The sequence below is a fragment of the Apis laboriosa genome, unplaced genomic scaffold (assembly GCF_014066325.1).
Source record: "Apis laboriosa isolate Shangri-la unplaced genomic scaffold, ASM1406632v1 scaffold16_cov148, whole genome shotgun sequence".
NCBI classification, from domain to species: domain Eukaryota; kingdom Metazoa; phylum Arthropoda; class Insecta; order Hymenoptera; family Apidae; genus Apis; species Apis laboriosa.
In genome coordinates, this window is record NW_025222129.1 from 994,461 (window position 1) to 1,010,114 (window position 15,654).

Consider the following 15,654-nt stretch of genomic DNA (forward strand, 5'->3'; position numbering starts at 1 on the left):
TTTTTTTTTTTTTTTTTTTTTTTCTTTTTTTTCTTTCTCTCTTTCTCTCGATACAACCGAGAAAACGAACGATACGATACGACGAGAGATAGAGAACTACGGTCACTCTCTCGTTGTTCATCGTGACATGATGGCAATTTTTTTTAACTAATCGATTGTATTCAAACAACCGTTGTTCGAGCGCTGACGAAGACTGCGACGATCCCAGCACCAAAGCGGTGCGCGAAAAGGAACGTCGCCAGGCCAACAACGTGCGTGAAAGGTTAGTGAACACACGCAGTAAGCACACCCAAAGTTGTTTATTATATCCCAAATTCTCTCAGATATTATTCTTCCTTCTATTTATGGTACGGGACCACGGACTCCCGCACTCTATCCTCTCGTGTAATTTTTATGCATGCTCAACGTTTCGATCGAGTCGAGCAAGAAATGAAAGAAAAATTTAAAAAAGAAAAAAGTATATGTACGTATATATATATATATATATGTATATATACGAAAAATAAGAGAAAGCGTAAATGAAATAATTCGAGAAACAATAATTTTCGATATTTGGAAAAATGCTTTCTCTGTTTTCGAAACGAGGCCCGTATTTTAGCGTGACAATTAAAATGTTTCTGGTTAAGGACAGAAATGATACGAGATCAGGCGGAAGATCCACAGATTCTCGTGCTCGCCTCCCAATCAGTCTCATTTTAATTCACCTGCGATTCGGTCCCTGCCGCCCCCTCCCCCCTCTTCTTCTCCCCAGGCATGCTACCACCACTTCTTCTTCTTCTTCTTCTTCTTTTTCTTCTTTTTCTTTTCTTTTTTTTTTTTTTTTTTTTTAGAACGTACAAGCACATTTTTCTATGCATCGTTGCATCGAGTTCTAGACTCTTTGTTATCTTCTTTAATATCGATTCTTCTTCTTCCTCTTTTTTTTCTATTTTTTTTTTTTTTAAATTGTTACGATTATTATATTATAGATCTCTCTCTCTGTCTTTCTCTCTCTCTAATATGTTTCGCGATTCGAAACGAGAACGACATCCTCTTTGTATATAATTCAGATTCGTTTCTTTCAGACTCGGCAATCTTCTTCCGAAGATCATCTCTCTTCTTCCCTCCCCCTCGCCCACTCTCGTTCCATCCCGTCTCCACGTCTCCACGTCTCGTCGTTCACCCAATCTCCTTCCCTCCCCCGAAAAGAAATCCCCCTCCCGAAATTCTGAAAATTGTTTTCCAGGTAAATAACTCGGGACGAAGTCCGGGTGTCCACCCAGCGCGTTTCAATCCTGTTCATTCTCTCCATGCGATTTCTTTTACTTCACTTCTCTTTGTTCTATGTGCAAAGAATACGGGCCTTCGAGAAAGAATTGGAAAACCTGGATTTCTGTCCATAACCACACAAGTTTTCATTCGATCAGACAGATGTATAGCGATCTGCGTGTGTTCAACTCGATGAAATCGCAACTTGCATTCGATTCGGGTAGATTTCGAGAAATTATAATATATATAACGGGAAGTCGAAACTGTATATTTCTCTCTCTCTCTCTCTCTCTCTCTCTCTCTCTCTCTCTCTCTCTCTCTCTCTTTTTCTCTCTCTCTCTTTTTCTCTCCTTTCTACGAAGATTCCTCCGGTACATCGACTTTTCGTTTCCTTATTCGAACGAAAGATCGTCGTCGATTTCACTGCTGTCGAATCGTCGTGCGCGCTCGATCCAAAGGACAAAATATACACACACATACACACAGACACACACACATATATATATCGCCCACGTCAGGTGATTAATCGAGTATTGTTATTGCGCAACTGTTGTTCGAGCGCCGAGGACGAGGATGATGATCCCGATGTGAAGGCACAAAGGGAGAAAGAGAGGCGGCAGGCGAACAATGCTAGGGAAAGGTAAGAGAATCCGACGAAAGTGTGTGCAGTGAACTCATGGCGAATCTCCGCTCTTGCTGGCCCCCCCCTTCGCGTCGAGCGATTCGAGGAGAGTTTGGCCCGTATTCTATGTATATGTGACACAAAAGAGGCGATCAATCGCAGATTTTCAACCCCTTTCTTTCTCTCTTGCGAACGGCATCTCTCTCAAAGAGCAACGCGCGCAAAAATTTCCTTCCTTCCGATTCGAGGGAGAGATATTTTTATTAATTTTATTAAACGCACACCGGTGAGAAACCGGGTGGATGGGAACCGTTTGCAAAAGGAAAAGTTAAGGAAAAGTGTTGAAACGTTTATCCGAATTTGTGAATTTCGAATTTGCGAATCGACTCGAGCAAAAAGTTGATCAAAGTTTTTTTTCTTAATCTCCCTCCCTCCCTTTAGGATACGTATCAGAGACATCAACGAGGCGTTGAAGGAGCTCGGTAGAATGTGCATGACGCATTTAAAAACGGACAAACCTCAGACCAAGCTTGGTATCCTGAATATGGCTGTCGAAGTGATCATGACGTTGGAGCAGCAAGTCAGAGGTACGCGAAATTTCTTCTTCCTTTTCGAGGAAGAAGAAAAAGAAGATTTCTTGATATCAATATCAATATTAATAATGGAGGAATTCTGGGAATATATATTTATTTTCTCTCTCTCTCTCTCTCTATCTTTTACAGAACGAAACCTCAATCCAAAGGCAGCGTGTTTGAAGAGAAGGGAGGAAGAGAAGGCAGAGGATGGACCTAAACTACCCGGGCATCTGGCGGCGCACATAGCTCATCCTCATCCCCACCCCCACGCGCATTCTCAACCCCCTTTCTCCGCGATGCCTGTAAATATCTTCTTTCACCGATTAAAAGATGAGCGTAACACAGAGGGTAGGGGGGATGAAAGACGTATTTCTAATTAAGGATGTAATGATGTTGCAGGGCCCGCCACCTCCGCTTCAACACAATCCATCGCAGCCACAGTAGCAGCGGCTCAGTGGCGGTATGATCCTGTGCTAAGGGGTAGATACGGCTTAAACTTGTCATAGGATTTTTTCAAAGTTTTCCAGAACTCGAACATACAGATAGAAGATCTTTTCCCGATCGTGCCCGATTGTACCGAGCCAGAAGAACCCTTTCACGATCGAGAGTAAATATTTTCCTCTCTTTCTTTCTTCTTCTTCTTTTTATTATTATTATAATTATTAAAAACAAGTTTAATATTTTTCGAGATATATTTTTTTTACATCGTTTCGTCGAAGATTATCGTCAAAAACAAGTATTTTTTCATCGATTCGTTATTGGTAATGAAAAAAAATCTTTTCCACTGTAAAATTTCGATCTTGAAAGGATCATTACGTACATATATATATATATGTATTTATATATATATGTATATCGAGATTCCACTCTTCGAACGTACGTAATTCCTGTTACGTTCTTTACGAAGGAAACTTATTGTTTCTACTCTATATCGAGACGATGGTAGAGCGAGCGTTATCGAAAAAAAAAAAAAAAAAAAATACGGATGCCGCGTTTCCATAGAGAATGGAAAATTGCTCGATCCGTACGAAACGACTAGTGGTCGGTATACATGTTAAATATTCGTTAACAATGTTTTCCTTGGACGTAACTTGCTCGTACGTGGAAGGCGCGGTACGAGGGAGATCATCGGAGGAGAAGGAAAATTTTTCTGTATGTTCATGAAAGAAGCGTTATTAGAGGGAAAGAAGAAAACGATCGCGTGTGCTTTTAAGAGGCATCTACCCCCCTTCCACTCCCCGAAGGCGGCTTGAAATTATTTTTATAAATAGCGAGAAAAACAAAGGAATATGGTTCCTCTCTTTCGAGATGTAAGAAAACTTTACGTGTAGTACGATCGAGATTTTATTGAGGCGATCGATCCCCGCTACCGGAACACCCCACCTCCACCTCCTCTTCCTCCTCCTCCTCCTCCTCCTTCCCTCTCGTCCTCCCTCTCCCTTCCCCTCCCCTCCCCTCCCCGTTCTCTTGTTGAAGTTGCCCACTTTTTCTTGTGTAATGTAATCTATCGAGATATCGTTGCGTTATGTTGCGTGTAGGGCGGATAGCTCCAGGAGGTGTGCACCGCCCTTGACAAAGGGTGGAAAAAGGAAGAAAAAGAAAAAAAAAAAAAAAGAAAAGAAAAGAAAAGAAACGAAACGAAACGAAACGAAAAGGCGACGACGAGAGAAAACGTGACAATGGCCGAGGATGATCGCAACATGAACGGCGCGCTTCGCGAGCTCATCGTTCTCGCTCTCGTTTCTCATCATCGATGATCGATTCGACGTGTTTTTATTTTTTATTTTTTATTTTTTATTTCTTTTCTCTTTCTCTCTCTTTCTTTCCCTTTCCTCGGACTCGGTACTAGCATTCTTCTCTCTCTCTCTCTCTCTCTCTCTCTCTCTCTCTCTCTCTCTCTCTCTCTCTCTCTCTCTCTCTCTCTCAGATATTTCTATAGTTCGTGTAAATATCGCAAAGATAAGCAGACAGACAAAAAGAAAAGGGAACCGCGAGTTCTTTTACGATGGTCCTCGGTGATTGGTGATAAAAATGAATAAAACTGTATATATATATATTGAAGAGACGACTGTTTTAGCGAGCGTTCAGTGTGAATCGAGGTCCCGTGAAAGTTGGTTCTGGCAAATTTTCTGTACTTACGCGTGCGAACGAGATTGATCGAGAAAGCATAACGATTGACGGAGAAAGAAAGAGAAAGAGAGCGAGAGAGCGAGAGAGAGAGAGAGAGAGAGAGAGAGTGCGTGCGTACGTGCGTGCGTGTGCGTGTGCGTGTGCGTGTGCGCATGAGAGAAAAGAGAGGAGGAATTTCGCGTTGAATTCGCGGTGCAAGCACGCGGTGGAATCGTTTCTGTGTTAGCGTTTCGGACCGTGTGCGAAGGAAGTGCGTATATAAGTGCAAGGTTTTAATAACAATACGAGAATATATGTATAGATAAATGATAGGAAAAGGAGATGAGAGCGAAAGAGAAGAAGAAGAAGGAGAAGAAGAAAAAAAAAATATATCGGGTCATCTAACACAATCTAATACGGAAAAAGTTCAAACATATCTCTCGCATAATTGTATATATACAGCAGTAACGTACGCCTAATCAATTACTTTATTACGATTATTATTTTTATTATTATTACTATTATAATTATTATTATTATTATTATTATTATTATTATTATTATTATTATTATTATTATTTTTATTATTATTAATATCGTCATCAATATGGCGATGGTTATAGTTATTATTATTATTATTATTGTCACGATAATGATTTATTATTATTAATTATTAATTATTATTAATTATTATTATTATTATTATTATTATTATTATTATTATTATTATTATTATTATTATTATTATTATTATCGATTGATGATCGCCGAGGAGATCCTTCGTGAGAGTAAAAGGGGACATTTTTGTTTTTGAACAAAAATATAGCTCAACTCAATGTGTACCCAGTTGCCATGTATTTTAATTTATTTAGATTCTTAAATAAATTTTATTGAATAAAAAAAAAAAAAAAGAAAAATAAAAAAAAAATGGGAAAAAAAAAAATATGAAGAAAAGAACAACAACAAGCAAGAAATAAAGGAACCGACGATAAGACTTTTTTTTCGTAAGTGCCCGTGTTTTGCTCCGCCTCATTTCTGTTCTTCGCTCTCTCTTTTTCTCTTTTTTCTTACATTTTTTTTTCCTGTCTTTTGCTTCTGTCTACGCCTTCGCGAACACGATAGATCATCCTCTCCTCGAAACATATCATGCGTATTCGCACAGCTATATTTTTCTTCAAAAGCATATCGATCTGTTTCGCACGGTCCAAGAGCAAAAGGAAAAAAAAGGAAAAAGAAAAACGAAAAGAAAGAAGATATAAAATACACATCTTGCTTTTTCTACTACCTTTACATTCCTCTCTCGCTATTGTCTCAAAATCCGACCAACGATCGAACTTTCTCGACTCTTTGATTTCTTTTGAAACGTCATCCAGCGAATTGAGAAAAAAGTTGAAGTAGAATTATTCGTCCAGTGTTCGAGATAGGTAGATATCTATCGAGAAACAAAAGAAGGAAAGCGTAGCTCGTTTCAATATTCAGGACCGTCGTCGAAACAGGCCATAAACAGAAAAAAAAAATATCGACTTGTAAACGGTCGCAACAGTTGCAATCGTTTCTCGTTCATGAGAATCGTGTGGCCAACCCGATCGAGTTAACTCGCACAACCTCGCTTCTAACGTTTAATCGAGATTCCATTGATAAGAGTCGCGCCACGTCGCGGATAGATATCTTTAATATCTAATAAAAAAAAAAAAAAGAGAAAGAAAGAAAGAAAGAAAGAAAAAGAAGGGAAAGGAATGGAAACAAGCGAAAAGGAGGCAAGCCTAGGTGATTAATTGTTAATTGTACACCACGATACTACGATAGGAGATCGGCGGCGATTCATGGGATTCATTGAAAAAACTAGGCACGAAAAAAAAATAACGATACGCAAAATCGATGCGATCACACACTTATATTCGCGAATGGTAATCATGTAAAATAATAACGACAATAAATAGCTCGTAAGCCCGTCTAAGCTAGGCACCACATGTCGATAGTCTTAGATAGTCGAAATGAGAAAGAGGAGAGTGAGGAGAGTGTGCAATTCGGTTCCAATTGAAATCGAGGATCGCCGAAAAGGGTCTCTTCGCGTAGTTCCGTTACTGCGCGAACTTGTTCGTCTCGCTTTCAATCGCCACGGTATCGATTGCATTTTCACACTCTCTCGGGATACTTTTCTCTCTCTCTCTCTCTCTCTCTCTCTTCTTTTACTTCTGTCTCTTAAATTTTTTTTTCCAACTCTTCGCGCGAAAAGAGAGGCAGTGGGCATTTTTACGCGTGCGCGCGTGTGTGTTTTATGTATGGCCGACGAAAATGGAAACGAGTGGTGCTCTATAACGTTGTGATTAATAATAATAATAATAATCATCTTTCAAGTTCGACGATAAAATGGAACGAAACATAAGAGCTTAAAAAAACATTGGATGAAAATTTTGTTGCGAACGATTTTCTTTTCTTTTTGTTTTCTTTTTTTTTTTTTTTTTTTTCTCTCTCTCATTATTTTTAACAGGATAATCGTGCGATAAATTGTGAGAATAAAAAATTTTAATTGCTTTTAATTGCCAAAGAACCGGATATTATTTTCTATTCGTAATATCAAGAATTTTACTTAAAAATATATATATATATATATATATATATATATATTTATATATTTTTAGAAAAATGACGATTACGAATTAAAATTATATTTCTTAGAAAAATGATAATTACAAAATAATAAAAAAGAAATAAATAAAAAAGGGGGAAAAAAAATATTTACGATTTACATTATTATTCAGAATCATCGATATTAGTCACGTTTCGTATAAATCATCAATGCATTTTTGATGAATATTACCGATCATGGTAACATCTATTCGCCGTTCTAGCCATATACGTGATATATACGCGATGCGCAAATATTTATATTAGAAAACTACGTAGAAAAACTCACTGAGAATTGTTTCTTTGATTGATTATACTCGTCGACATTGAAATATGATCTCAAATTTTTCAAGAATTTTAATCGTCTAATCGAGTGTGCCCGAAAATGCCCATCACGTCTCTCTCTCCCCCCCCCCTTGTTTTTTATTCTAATTCTCTTAGCCTTTTCCCTTCTTTCAGCATATCAGATCGTATCGAGATCGAGATCGAGATTTTGTTACTTACCGAATATCATCGTGAAGATTGTATGGATCGTTTAAAGTTGAATCACGCGAGATCACGATTTTCAAAATTCTCTCAAATTGTGTTTGGAACTTTGAAACTCGTGTCACAAACATTGAATCGGATCGATACAATCGTTCACCGTTGATTGACGAAGTCGTCTTATATTTATATTATATTATAAGTCGTGTTGCGTTAATGGGAAGAGGAAAGAGATCAAGCAAGAAAGAAAGAAGGAAAGAAAGAAAAATGGAGAAGAGGAGAAGAGGGGGAAAAAAAAAAAATATACATTTCGTTGAGATATAAAAAAAAAAAAAAAAAAAAAAAGACANAAAAAAAAAAAAAAAAAGTCGATAAAAGTATAAATTTAGTAAGAATTGCGATCGGACGGCGATACCGATGACTCCTCTCGTTTGCTTGAGACACACGTGACAAGTCGACAAGTGAATTAACACAAGTGTATATTAGATCTTAATCGACATTATTGTATAATATGTAATTAAAAAGAAGAAACGTACGCAGGTCTGGCGTTGACTAGTTCGTGTAACACCGGGCCTTAACAAGATAAACGATCTTTCCGACATGCATGCGATCGTTAACAAAATCAGATGCGACTCTATTAACATCGATGAAGCACGAGCTGAAATTATTATGCATATATTGAGAGAGAGAGAGTGAGCGAGCGAGAGAGAGAGAGAGAGAGAGAGAGAGAAAGAGATGAAGAAAGAAAGAGAGAGAGAGAAAGAGAGCGTGAATGGGAAAGCGTGTGAGAACGAAAAGAGTGTGCGTCAAGAGCATTTCGTTTGAGAAAGAGAAAAAATGTATAATTATCACTAGTAATATTATTATCACTAATAATATAATAAATGTGCCATTTTTTCCATAATCACTGTTGTGTTGCTTGATTGCGACTTCTTTCGTGTTTCTTTTGTTTCGTTTTTTTTTTTTATATATATATATATGTATTTTTTTTCCGCTTGTTTTTCCATTTATTTATCGCTTGACATACTTTTTTTTCTTCTTTCTCACTCGAGCTTCCGTTTGTACAGTTATATACACTCCCAGTATTATATGCGTCACAATTATCGTATCGTTGCTACTTATATCGTTTTTATTCCTTTTTTAGATGCCTTTTAGATGCGTCTCATTTTAAATTTTAATAATTTTTAACAATCGCCCAAATATTTTAGAGGCAATAATTCAAAAACGCATATACATAGTGTAGATATATTTAGATATGTTTAATTATAATTTTAATTATCGGATAGGTGCAGCGTACGATAGATATTATATTTTTGATCAATTTTAATCGTATTCATCTTAAAGTTTTATATATATATATATAACATATAATGTCGTCGATCTGCACAAATTTGTAATACAGATTTTCAACAGAAGTTTCCAAGAAGAATGCGTTTCAATAATTTTTCTCTCTTTTTTTTTTTTTTTTTTTTTTTTTTTTTTTTATCTTCTACTTCTATCATCGAAATCGAGAACGAAACGTGTAGTTCGAAGGTGGATTATGTTATTCTTCGAAGAAGCGAAGAAGCGGAAAAAAATTTTATTTTAATTGGATATATTTATTCCTCGTCCTCGTTTTTAAAAAAAAAAAAGTCATTTGTATCGTAAATTCGATTTTATTACACCATAGATACGATAAAAAAGATTATTACGTAAAAAAAGAAAAAAAAAATTAAAAGTTGCAATATATAATATAGACGCAAAAAAATACGAATGATTAAATTGCTGATCGGGTTATATAATTATTACATTAACTTTTATAATACAAGTTTTATAATACACGTTCTAATTGATCGTTTCTTTTTTTCATCCTCGCGTCGAATCGGCTTAAACGGATGCTCGAAGAAAAAACGCTTTTTACGTGAAATTAAATTCTAAGCTTTTTATAATCGATGCACAGCCAATATTTATTTATCGTTTATTATTAATTATTATTAATTACTATTAATTAAACAAATATACGCAATTGAAAAAAGAAAAAGAAAAAGAAAAAGATCGATGCCTTATATGGTAAGTGTTCGTTTGAGCGTACAATAACCGACTATCTTGAATATCACGTAAGTGGAGACCAACACCGCGATATCAACCCAAAAATCGCGATCCGTCATCAAAAATTCCGACAATATTTTGTCGGGATTGCTGTAATGACAATATATAATGGGGCAAAACAATTTCTCCCGATTGAAGTCGTACATTGCGAGAATGATTGCGTGCAGGGAATACTTTATATAGCTTACGTAACTGACGTAATACATGATGCGTGGCATATGATTAAAAAGGATCATGAAACCCGAGAAGACCAACATGCTAGATGATAGAATGGCGCCAAAAAATGTGCCGTTCACGGGATTTAGGACGGAGCCTATCACGAGGCCCACGCTTTCCGATATCAGAGTGATCAAAATTGCCGGTATCAAGAACATAAGAAATCTGTTTACGTCGAGCGGTTGATGGCTTATGAAATAAATGGGGAGAACGTAAACGACGGAGAATATTATTTGTATGGGCATACTGCATATGAACGAGGCCAAGTAATACGTCTTCAACTTGTACCAATTGTTGAATCTTTCCTTCTTCAGCACGGGCATCTCCGAGGGGAACAATAGTACGGCCGGCATCATGCTCGTGTAACACAGATAAATGACAACGACTTGGATCAAACCGATGTTGTTGATACTTCTGCTCCCGTCCTGGCCGGCTCCGAAGTAAAGCAAGCCGAGCAGCACACCTATCGAGAAATGAATGCCCAATTTCAAATAAATGTTGGTCCAATCTCTGAACAAATGGACCGTGTAACGTTTCATCAGGACGAAGAGTTTCTCGTATTCCGAGGGTTGCCTGATCATCACGACTTTTTTCATATCCTTCCCATATTCCTTCTCCTCCTTCTCCTCCTCCTTCCTCGAAATCGCATCCGTTTGCCAATACTTGTCTTTCCTGCTTGCTGCCAACGCGATCAATTGATCGTTGAAATTCCCGTATTCGTTGGTCACCACCTCGATCATGAAATCGGCCGGATTGTGATACTTGGGACAATGGAGGCCAACGCTTGCGAAATAGGGAATCGTGTCCCTCGTAGCCCCCTTGTACATGCATCTCCCTTCCACCAAAAGGTAGACGTAGTCGAACATCTCGTAGACAACAGCGCTGGGCTGGTGGATGGTGCAGACGATGGTTCTCCCGGTTTTGGCCAGATTTCGTAACAATCTGATGCATTGGTTGCAGGATTGAGAGTCGAGGCCCGTGGTCGGCTCGTCGAGGAACATGATCGGCGGATTGTCGATCAACTCCAACGCGATGCTCAGCCTCTTCTTTTGCCCCCCGCTCAATCTCCCGCACCTCGTATACCTCGATTTGCTCAGATCCAGGTCGTGCAATATCTCCTCGATCAATATCTCCTTGAATTTTTCGTTGAGATTGTTGCCGATTTTCAGGTTGCTCGCTATCCACATAGTTTCGGAGACGGTGAACAGGGGATAAAATTGATCGTCCTGTTGAATGTAACAGCATTGCTTCTCGTAACCTTGCCGTATCTCTTTATTCCCGTTCCCGATGTATCTGATCTGGCCCGTACAATTTCTCTTGAAACCCGTCAAAGCGTTCAACAAGCTCGATTTCCCCGAGCCCGAGGGCCCCATTATGGCCGACAATTGCCCGTTCCTGAACCGTCCGTCGATCTTCCTCAAAATTTCTTTCCGCTTGCCTCGCCATAAACCAACGTCAACTTCATACGCGATGTCGTTGAACTCGATATCTATCGTGTCGACATCTGGCAGGCCTAGCAACACGCTTCTCTGACTCATCGCTGATCTTTTTTATTCTTTTTTTTAATTCCAACTATTACAACGACGAGGCGAGACGATTGCTTTTCTCTCTCGGCGAGCGTATCTATCGTCTCGCCTTATCTTATCCCTTTCTCAAACGATCACGAAATGTATTACGCGAAAGAGCTTCCGAGCAAACGAGATCGAAGCGTCCGACTTCCGATCCGACTTGAACGACTTTTCCGAATAATAATAGTCGTGGAATCCCGTACGAGAAACTGGTACGGGAAGACATTATTCAATTTTAAGATCAACAACACTTGATCTTTCTTTTTGCCGTCGCCTTCTTCGATATTTCTTCGCAATTCGAGATCGAGATATTTTTTCCCCCCCCCCTTTCCTCCCGTCGATTTTTCTTCGCCGTTCTCGCCTTGGGTATTCTTCTTTAAATTTCGCAATAAAAAGAATATTTCGCACGTAAACGATTTCACAATATTTGAAATTTATTTTCCTCGATTTTCCTCTTTATTATCGTTTCGGTTATCATCCTGAGAAAAAACGATTCGTTTCGTTATATTATCATTGTTTTATTCATTGCATATCTCTCCAATGAATCTGTAACAAATATGTTTCGGAATGTTTAATAAAATTAATTTTTGAAAGAATGTTTGCATCGTTATTATTTCATCGTAAATAATTATGTAACGAGATAAGATTAATTATATATATATATATATGTTATAATCATTTAATAATGATGGAAAAACAAAATAATATATTGCGTTTATTCATAGGTTTACTCTTTTACCATGATTTTCCTATTCGTAAGTACAGTCATCGTTGATATTACAGTCTATATCTATACTTATATATATATATATATTTCATTATGTATATTCGTTCAATTGTTATTATTCAGTTGCTCCGATAGTAGCTGAAAAATTTATTAGATTTAAAACACATTACGTATCGAACTACTTTGAAACTATAATTAAACTATATTACGCGCTATCTAAATTATGCTATTAGAATAGATTCGGATATAAGGAAATTAAAAATGCTTACTTTTCAAATTATAGCCAATTTATTATAAAGTTATTCATATAATTTTATCGATAAAGACGGGAAAAAAGGAAAGAACAGTCTGTTCTGAAGGTAGTCTCAAAATTTGAATTTTTTTTTAATTTTTTAGCGATCAACGCGATGATATTTGATATGATGTAATATGTGAATCGTATAAGTAACAATTCTTCGAGACGGATTATTTTATTGTCAATTCATTTTCAGATGAAAAATTTAATTATTATTCGAGTCTTCGACTCTCTTTTATTTTCTATATTTCTCTAGGTTAAACTAGATCCGCGCGATTTTTTATACGTCTGTTATTAATAATAATAAATGAAAGAAAGCATGATCATTCTGCGACTAGGAATTTTATATTATCCATTAATTAGTTATAAAATTGTTGCGAGGAAATTTATTGCCTCGTGAAAGCGAAAAAAAGGATCGTTCGACGCGCGCGTTAGTTCGCTTTGTAATTTGAAAAATGGCCATAATGGTGGAAATTTTTGTTTCGATCTCATCGGAATCATTTTGTTCAAATTGTTTCAAATTTATTTGCGACTATCAAGCAACGTGATAAACCGATCTTGTTCGTGTATATCCTATATCTTTATATCTATATAACGTATCCTTGAATAATATCTGAACAATAACATCAAGCAATTATATCTTTTATATCTTTTATACATGTGAATATTAAGTAGTTATTATCGGTCTTTTTAAAAAGTTATTAGTAAAAGTTAAAGAATAGAAAAATATTGATCGAATTAAAATTGTTAACGTATCATTAATAATTTGCGTAGTTTAAATTAGTTGATTTCCTTTAAAATCGAATATCTATTTATAATATGAATAATAAAGAATTTCATTTTAAAAGTGCCTCGAATGAATTCTTCAAATCTTCCTTCTTGATTTTTATACAATAATTATTTGAAAATAATATGAAAAAAAAAAAAAAACGTATAATGATAATGAGCGACGGCAGAAAAATAATTCTTCTAAATTATAAAATTATAATTTAAATTATAATCGTGATGTGTACTGAAATTGAAATTAATACATGCAATAATAATAACAGAATGAAGAAGAAAAATATTTAGAAGAAAAATAATTAGTAACGTAAGAAAAATAATTTTCTAAAAAAAAAAGAAAAAAAAATCTATTAACCTACACGTAAAAGTGATTTTTTAGCCTTCTGAATGAGATTTATGTAAGAAAGAAATAGCAAATAATGTTGTAATATCTATTTTAAAAACAATTTCAAGACTGTTTTAATCAATTAGAAATTATTTCACTGTGAAATATATATAGACAATAATAAATATTCATTTTTTTTCATCTTTTTTTTTTTTCTGAAATATATTTTCACTATTTTTTTTTCTTCGATTCAATTTTGATCGTACTTCGTTTCGAAATTATTGCAATTTTATCATTTTTTTCTTTTTTTTTTTAAATGCCACTTGATCATAAATTTAACGTAATGGTATAAAAAAATTATTTATTACACGATGTATTGATTTATGATCTCGAAAGTTTAATGACTTTTGAATAAATATCTATTTTCTAAGAAATATGTACAATATATATATATATATATATATATCGTATATACTATATTATATATACTATATATACTATATTATACGTATACTTCGATATTTCAAACAAATTTATCTTTTATAAAAGAATTATTGCTATTAGGTAAGATTTATACTGTTAAGCCTTTGTTTAATTGTTTGTTTGAATATCATTATCACGGCTAAGTACATACTTTGTCGTTATTTCTAATATGTTTACATTTCAACGTATCTAATCTTGAAAGAAGAAGTTTCGAGAGATAGGATATAATAATAACTGATCGATTCACTCACCTAAATTGAAACTCGAATATCGTTTCTCAATCAATATTTTAAACTTATTGCACAATTTAACACGAAATTAAATTTAGAGTGATTTTTAAAGATAATGTTTAAATATAATTCATTGCTCAATTCGAGAAACTAGCGACGATGTATCGACGATAAGCGACGATTTACTGAGCGCACCAGCTCAAAGACTGCGCGTCAATGCTCATCATGGACAAGAAGTAAGAATAAGTTAGCCGATATGCCCTCCTCGTAGCTAACCCTACTCGTTCAGCGGAATTCTTGTGATCTTTATTTAAATTTTCTGGTTTGCCATGTAAGTTCTTTTTTTCGTTTCTTTTTTTCCTTTTCTTTTTTTTTTAGCTTCCGCCTTTCGATTTGCCTCTCGGAAGTTAATTTCAAGGGCGTATATATTTCTTTCAAGAACTTTGAGAATGCGGTTTTATTATTCCTTTCGATTCGTGTTCGAAAGATTGTATCAACGTAATGCAACGTAAGAAACGACCAGTGAATCGAAGGATGATTAAAAATAAGAAATAAAAAATATATATATAAATATAATATATATAGATATTTTCTTTTTTTTTCTTTCTCTTTCTCTTTTTTTTTTTTTTTAATAACAATATGTAGAGACAAAGGAAAAATACCATGATGATTGAAAGAAAAAAATATGAATTTCACGTATTACAAGACACGTATCTTATTACGAATACGTAATTAAAAAAACAATGGATTTTGCTTCTAAACAATCTTTAAGAATTATATAGGAATTATGAACATATATAATATCTGAAATTCGAAATGATCCTTCCTTTTTTGATTTTGAAAGAACAAGATATAATTGTCGATAAAGAAAGAAATTCGCGTTTTTTTTCGTGTAAATTTTTGATAAATTTTGTATAGATAGAAAAATGAAGAATGGTAAGAATGGTGAAAAAGTTTCATCGGATATGAATACACGATAGATAAATAAAATTAATTTATGTACATGTAATAATGTAATAATAATTACATATACATTGTTATATGATATTTATAACTATTTAAATATTTTAATATTAAAATAACAATTTTTATTCGCTCATTAAACGAAATGAGCAAATACGTAAATAAATTATTTTCATCATTAAGATTAATGATTAAACATTTAATATGTACATTTATATGAATTTGTTCTTTTATATAAATATACATTATTAAAAAAGTCATACATATATATATATATATATATATATAAATTTTATTTTTTTATTTTATTA

General features: G+C 34.9%; 2 protein-coding genes across 19 annotated transcripts in view; one reads left to right on the forward strand and one right to left on the reverse strand.

The window, feature by feature from the left end:
* The window catches only part of LOC122711024 (protein daughterless), an 87,478-nt gene extending 82,352 nt beyond the window's left edge, over positions 1-5,126 (forward strand). For 12 of the 18 annotated variants that reach the window (XM_043929387.1, XM_043929392.1, XM_043929391.1 and 9 more), the window contains 4 exons: positions 1,799-1,888; positions 2,312-2,457; positions 2,593-2,747; positions 2,845-5,126. In XM_043929387.1, the coding sequence (XP_043785322.1) occupies positions 1,799-1,888; positions 2,312-2,457; positions 2,593-2,747; positions 2,845-2,889 (436 nt within the window). In that variant the 3' untranslated portion in view covers positions 2,890-5,126. Of the gene's footprint in view, positions 1-172; positions 263-1,064; positions 1,723-1,798; positions 1,889-2,311; positions 2,458-2,592; positions 2,748-2,844 lie in introns of those variants that run through there. The other 6 variants (XM_043929386.1, XM_043929403.1, XM_043929390.1 and 3 more) reach the window with 5 other exon arrangements.
* Positions 5,127-9,421: 4,295 nt separating this feature from the next.
* On the reverse strand, positions 9,422-14,579 carry LOC122711105 (ATP-binding cassette sub-family G member 1-like). The gene is made up of 2 exons (XM_043929547.1): positions 14,402-14,579; positions 9,422-12,083 (listed from the first exon to the last, which is right to left on the reverse strand). The coding sequence occupies exon 2, from the start codon at positions 11,505-11,507 to the stop codon at positions 9,708-9,710; it is 1,800 nt and encodes a 599-aa protein (XP_043785482.1). The 5' UTR covers positions 11,508-12,083; positions 14,402-14,579; the 3' UTR covers positions 9,422-9,707.
* Between the last annotated feature and the right edge of the window lie 1,075 nt (positions 14,580-15,654).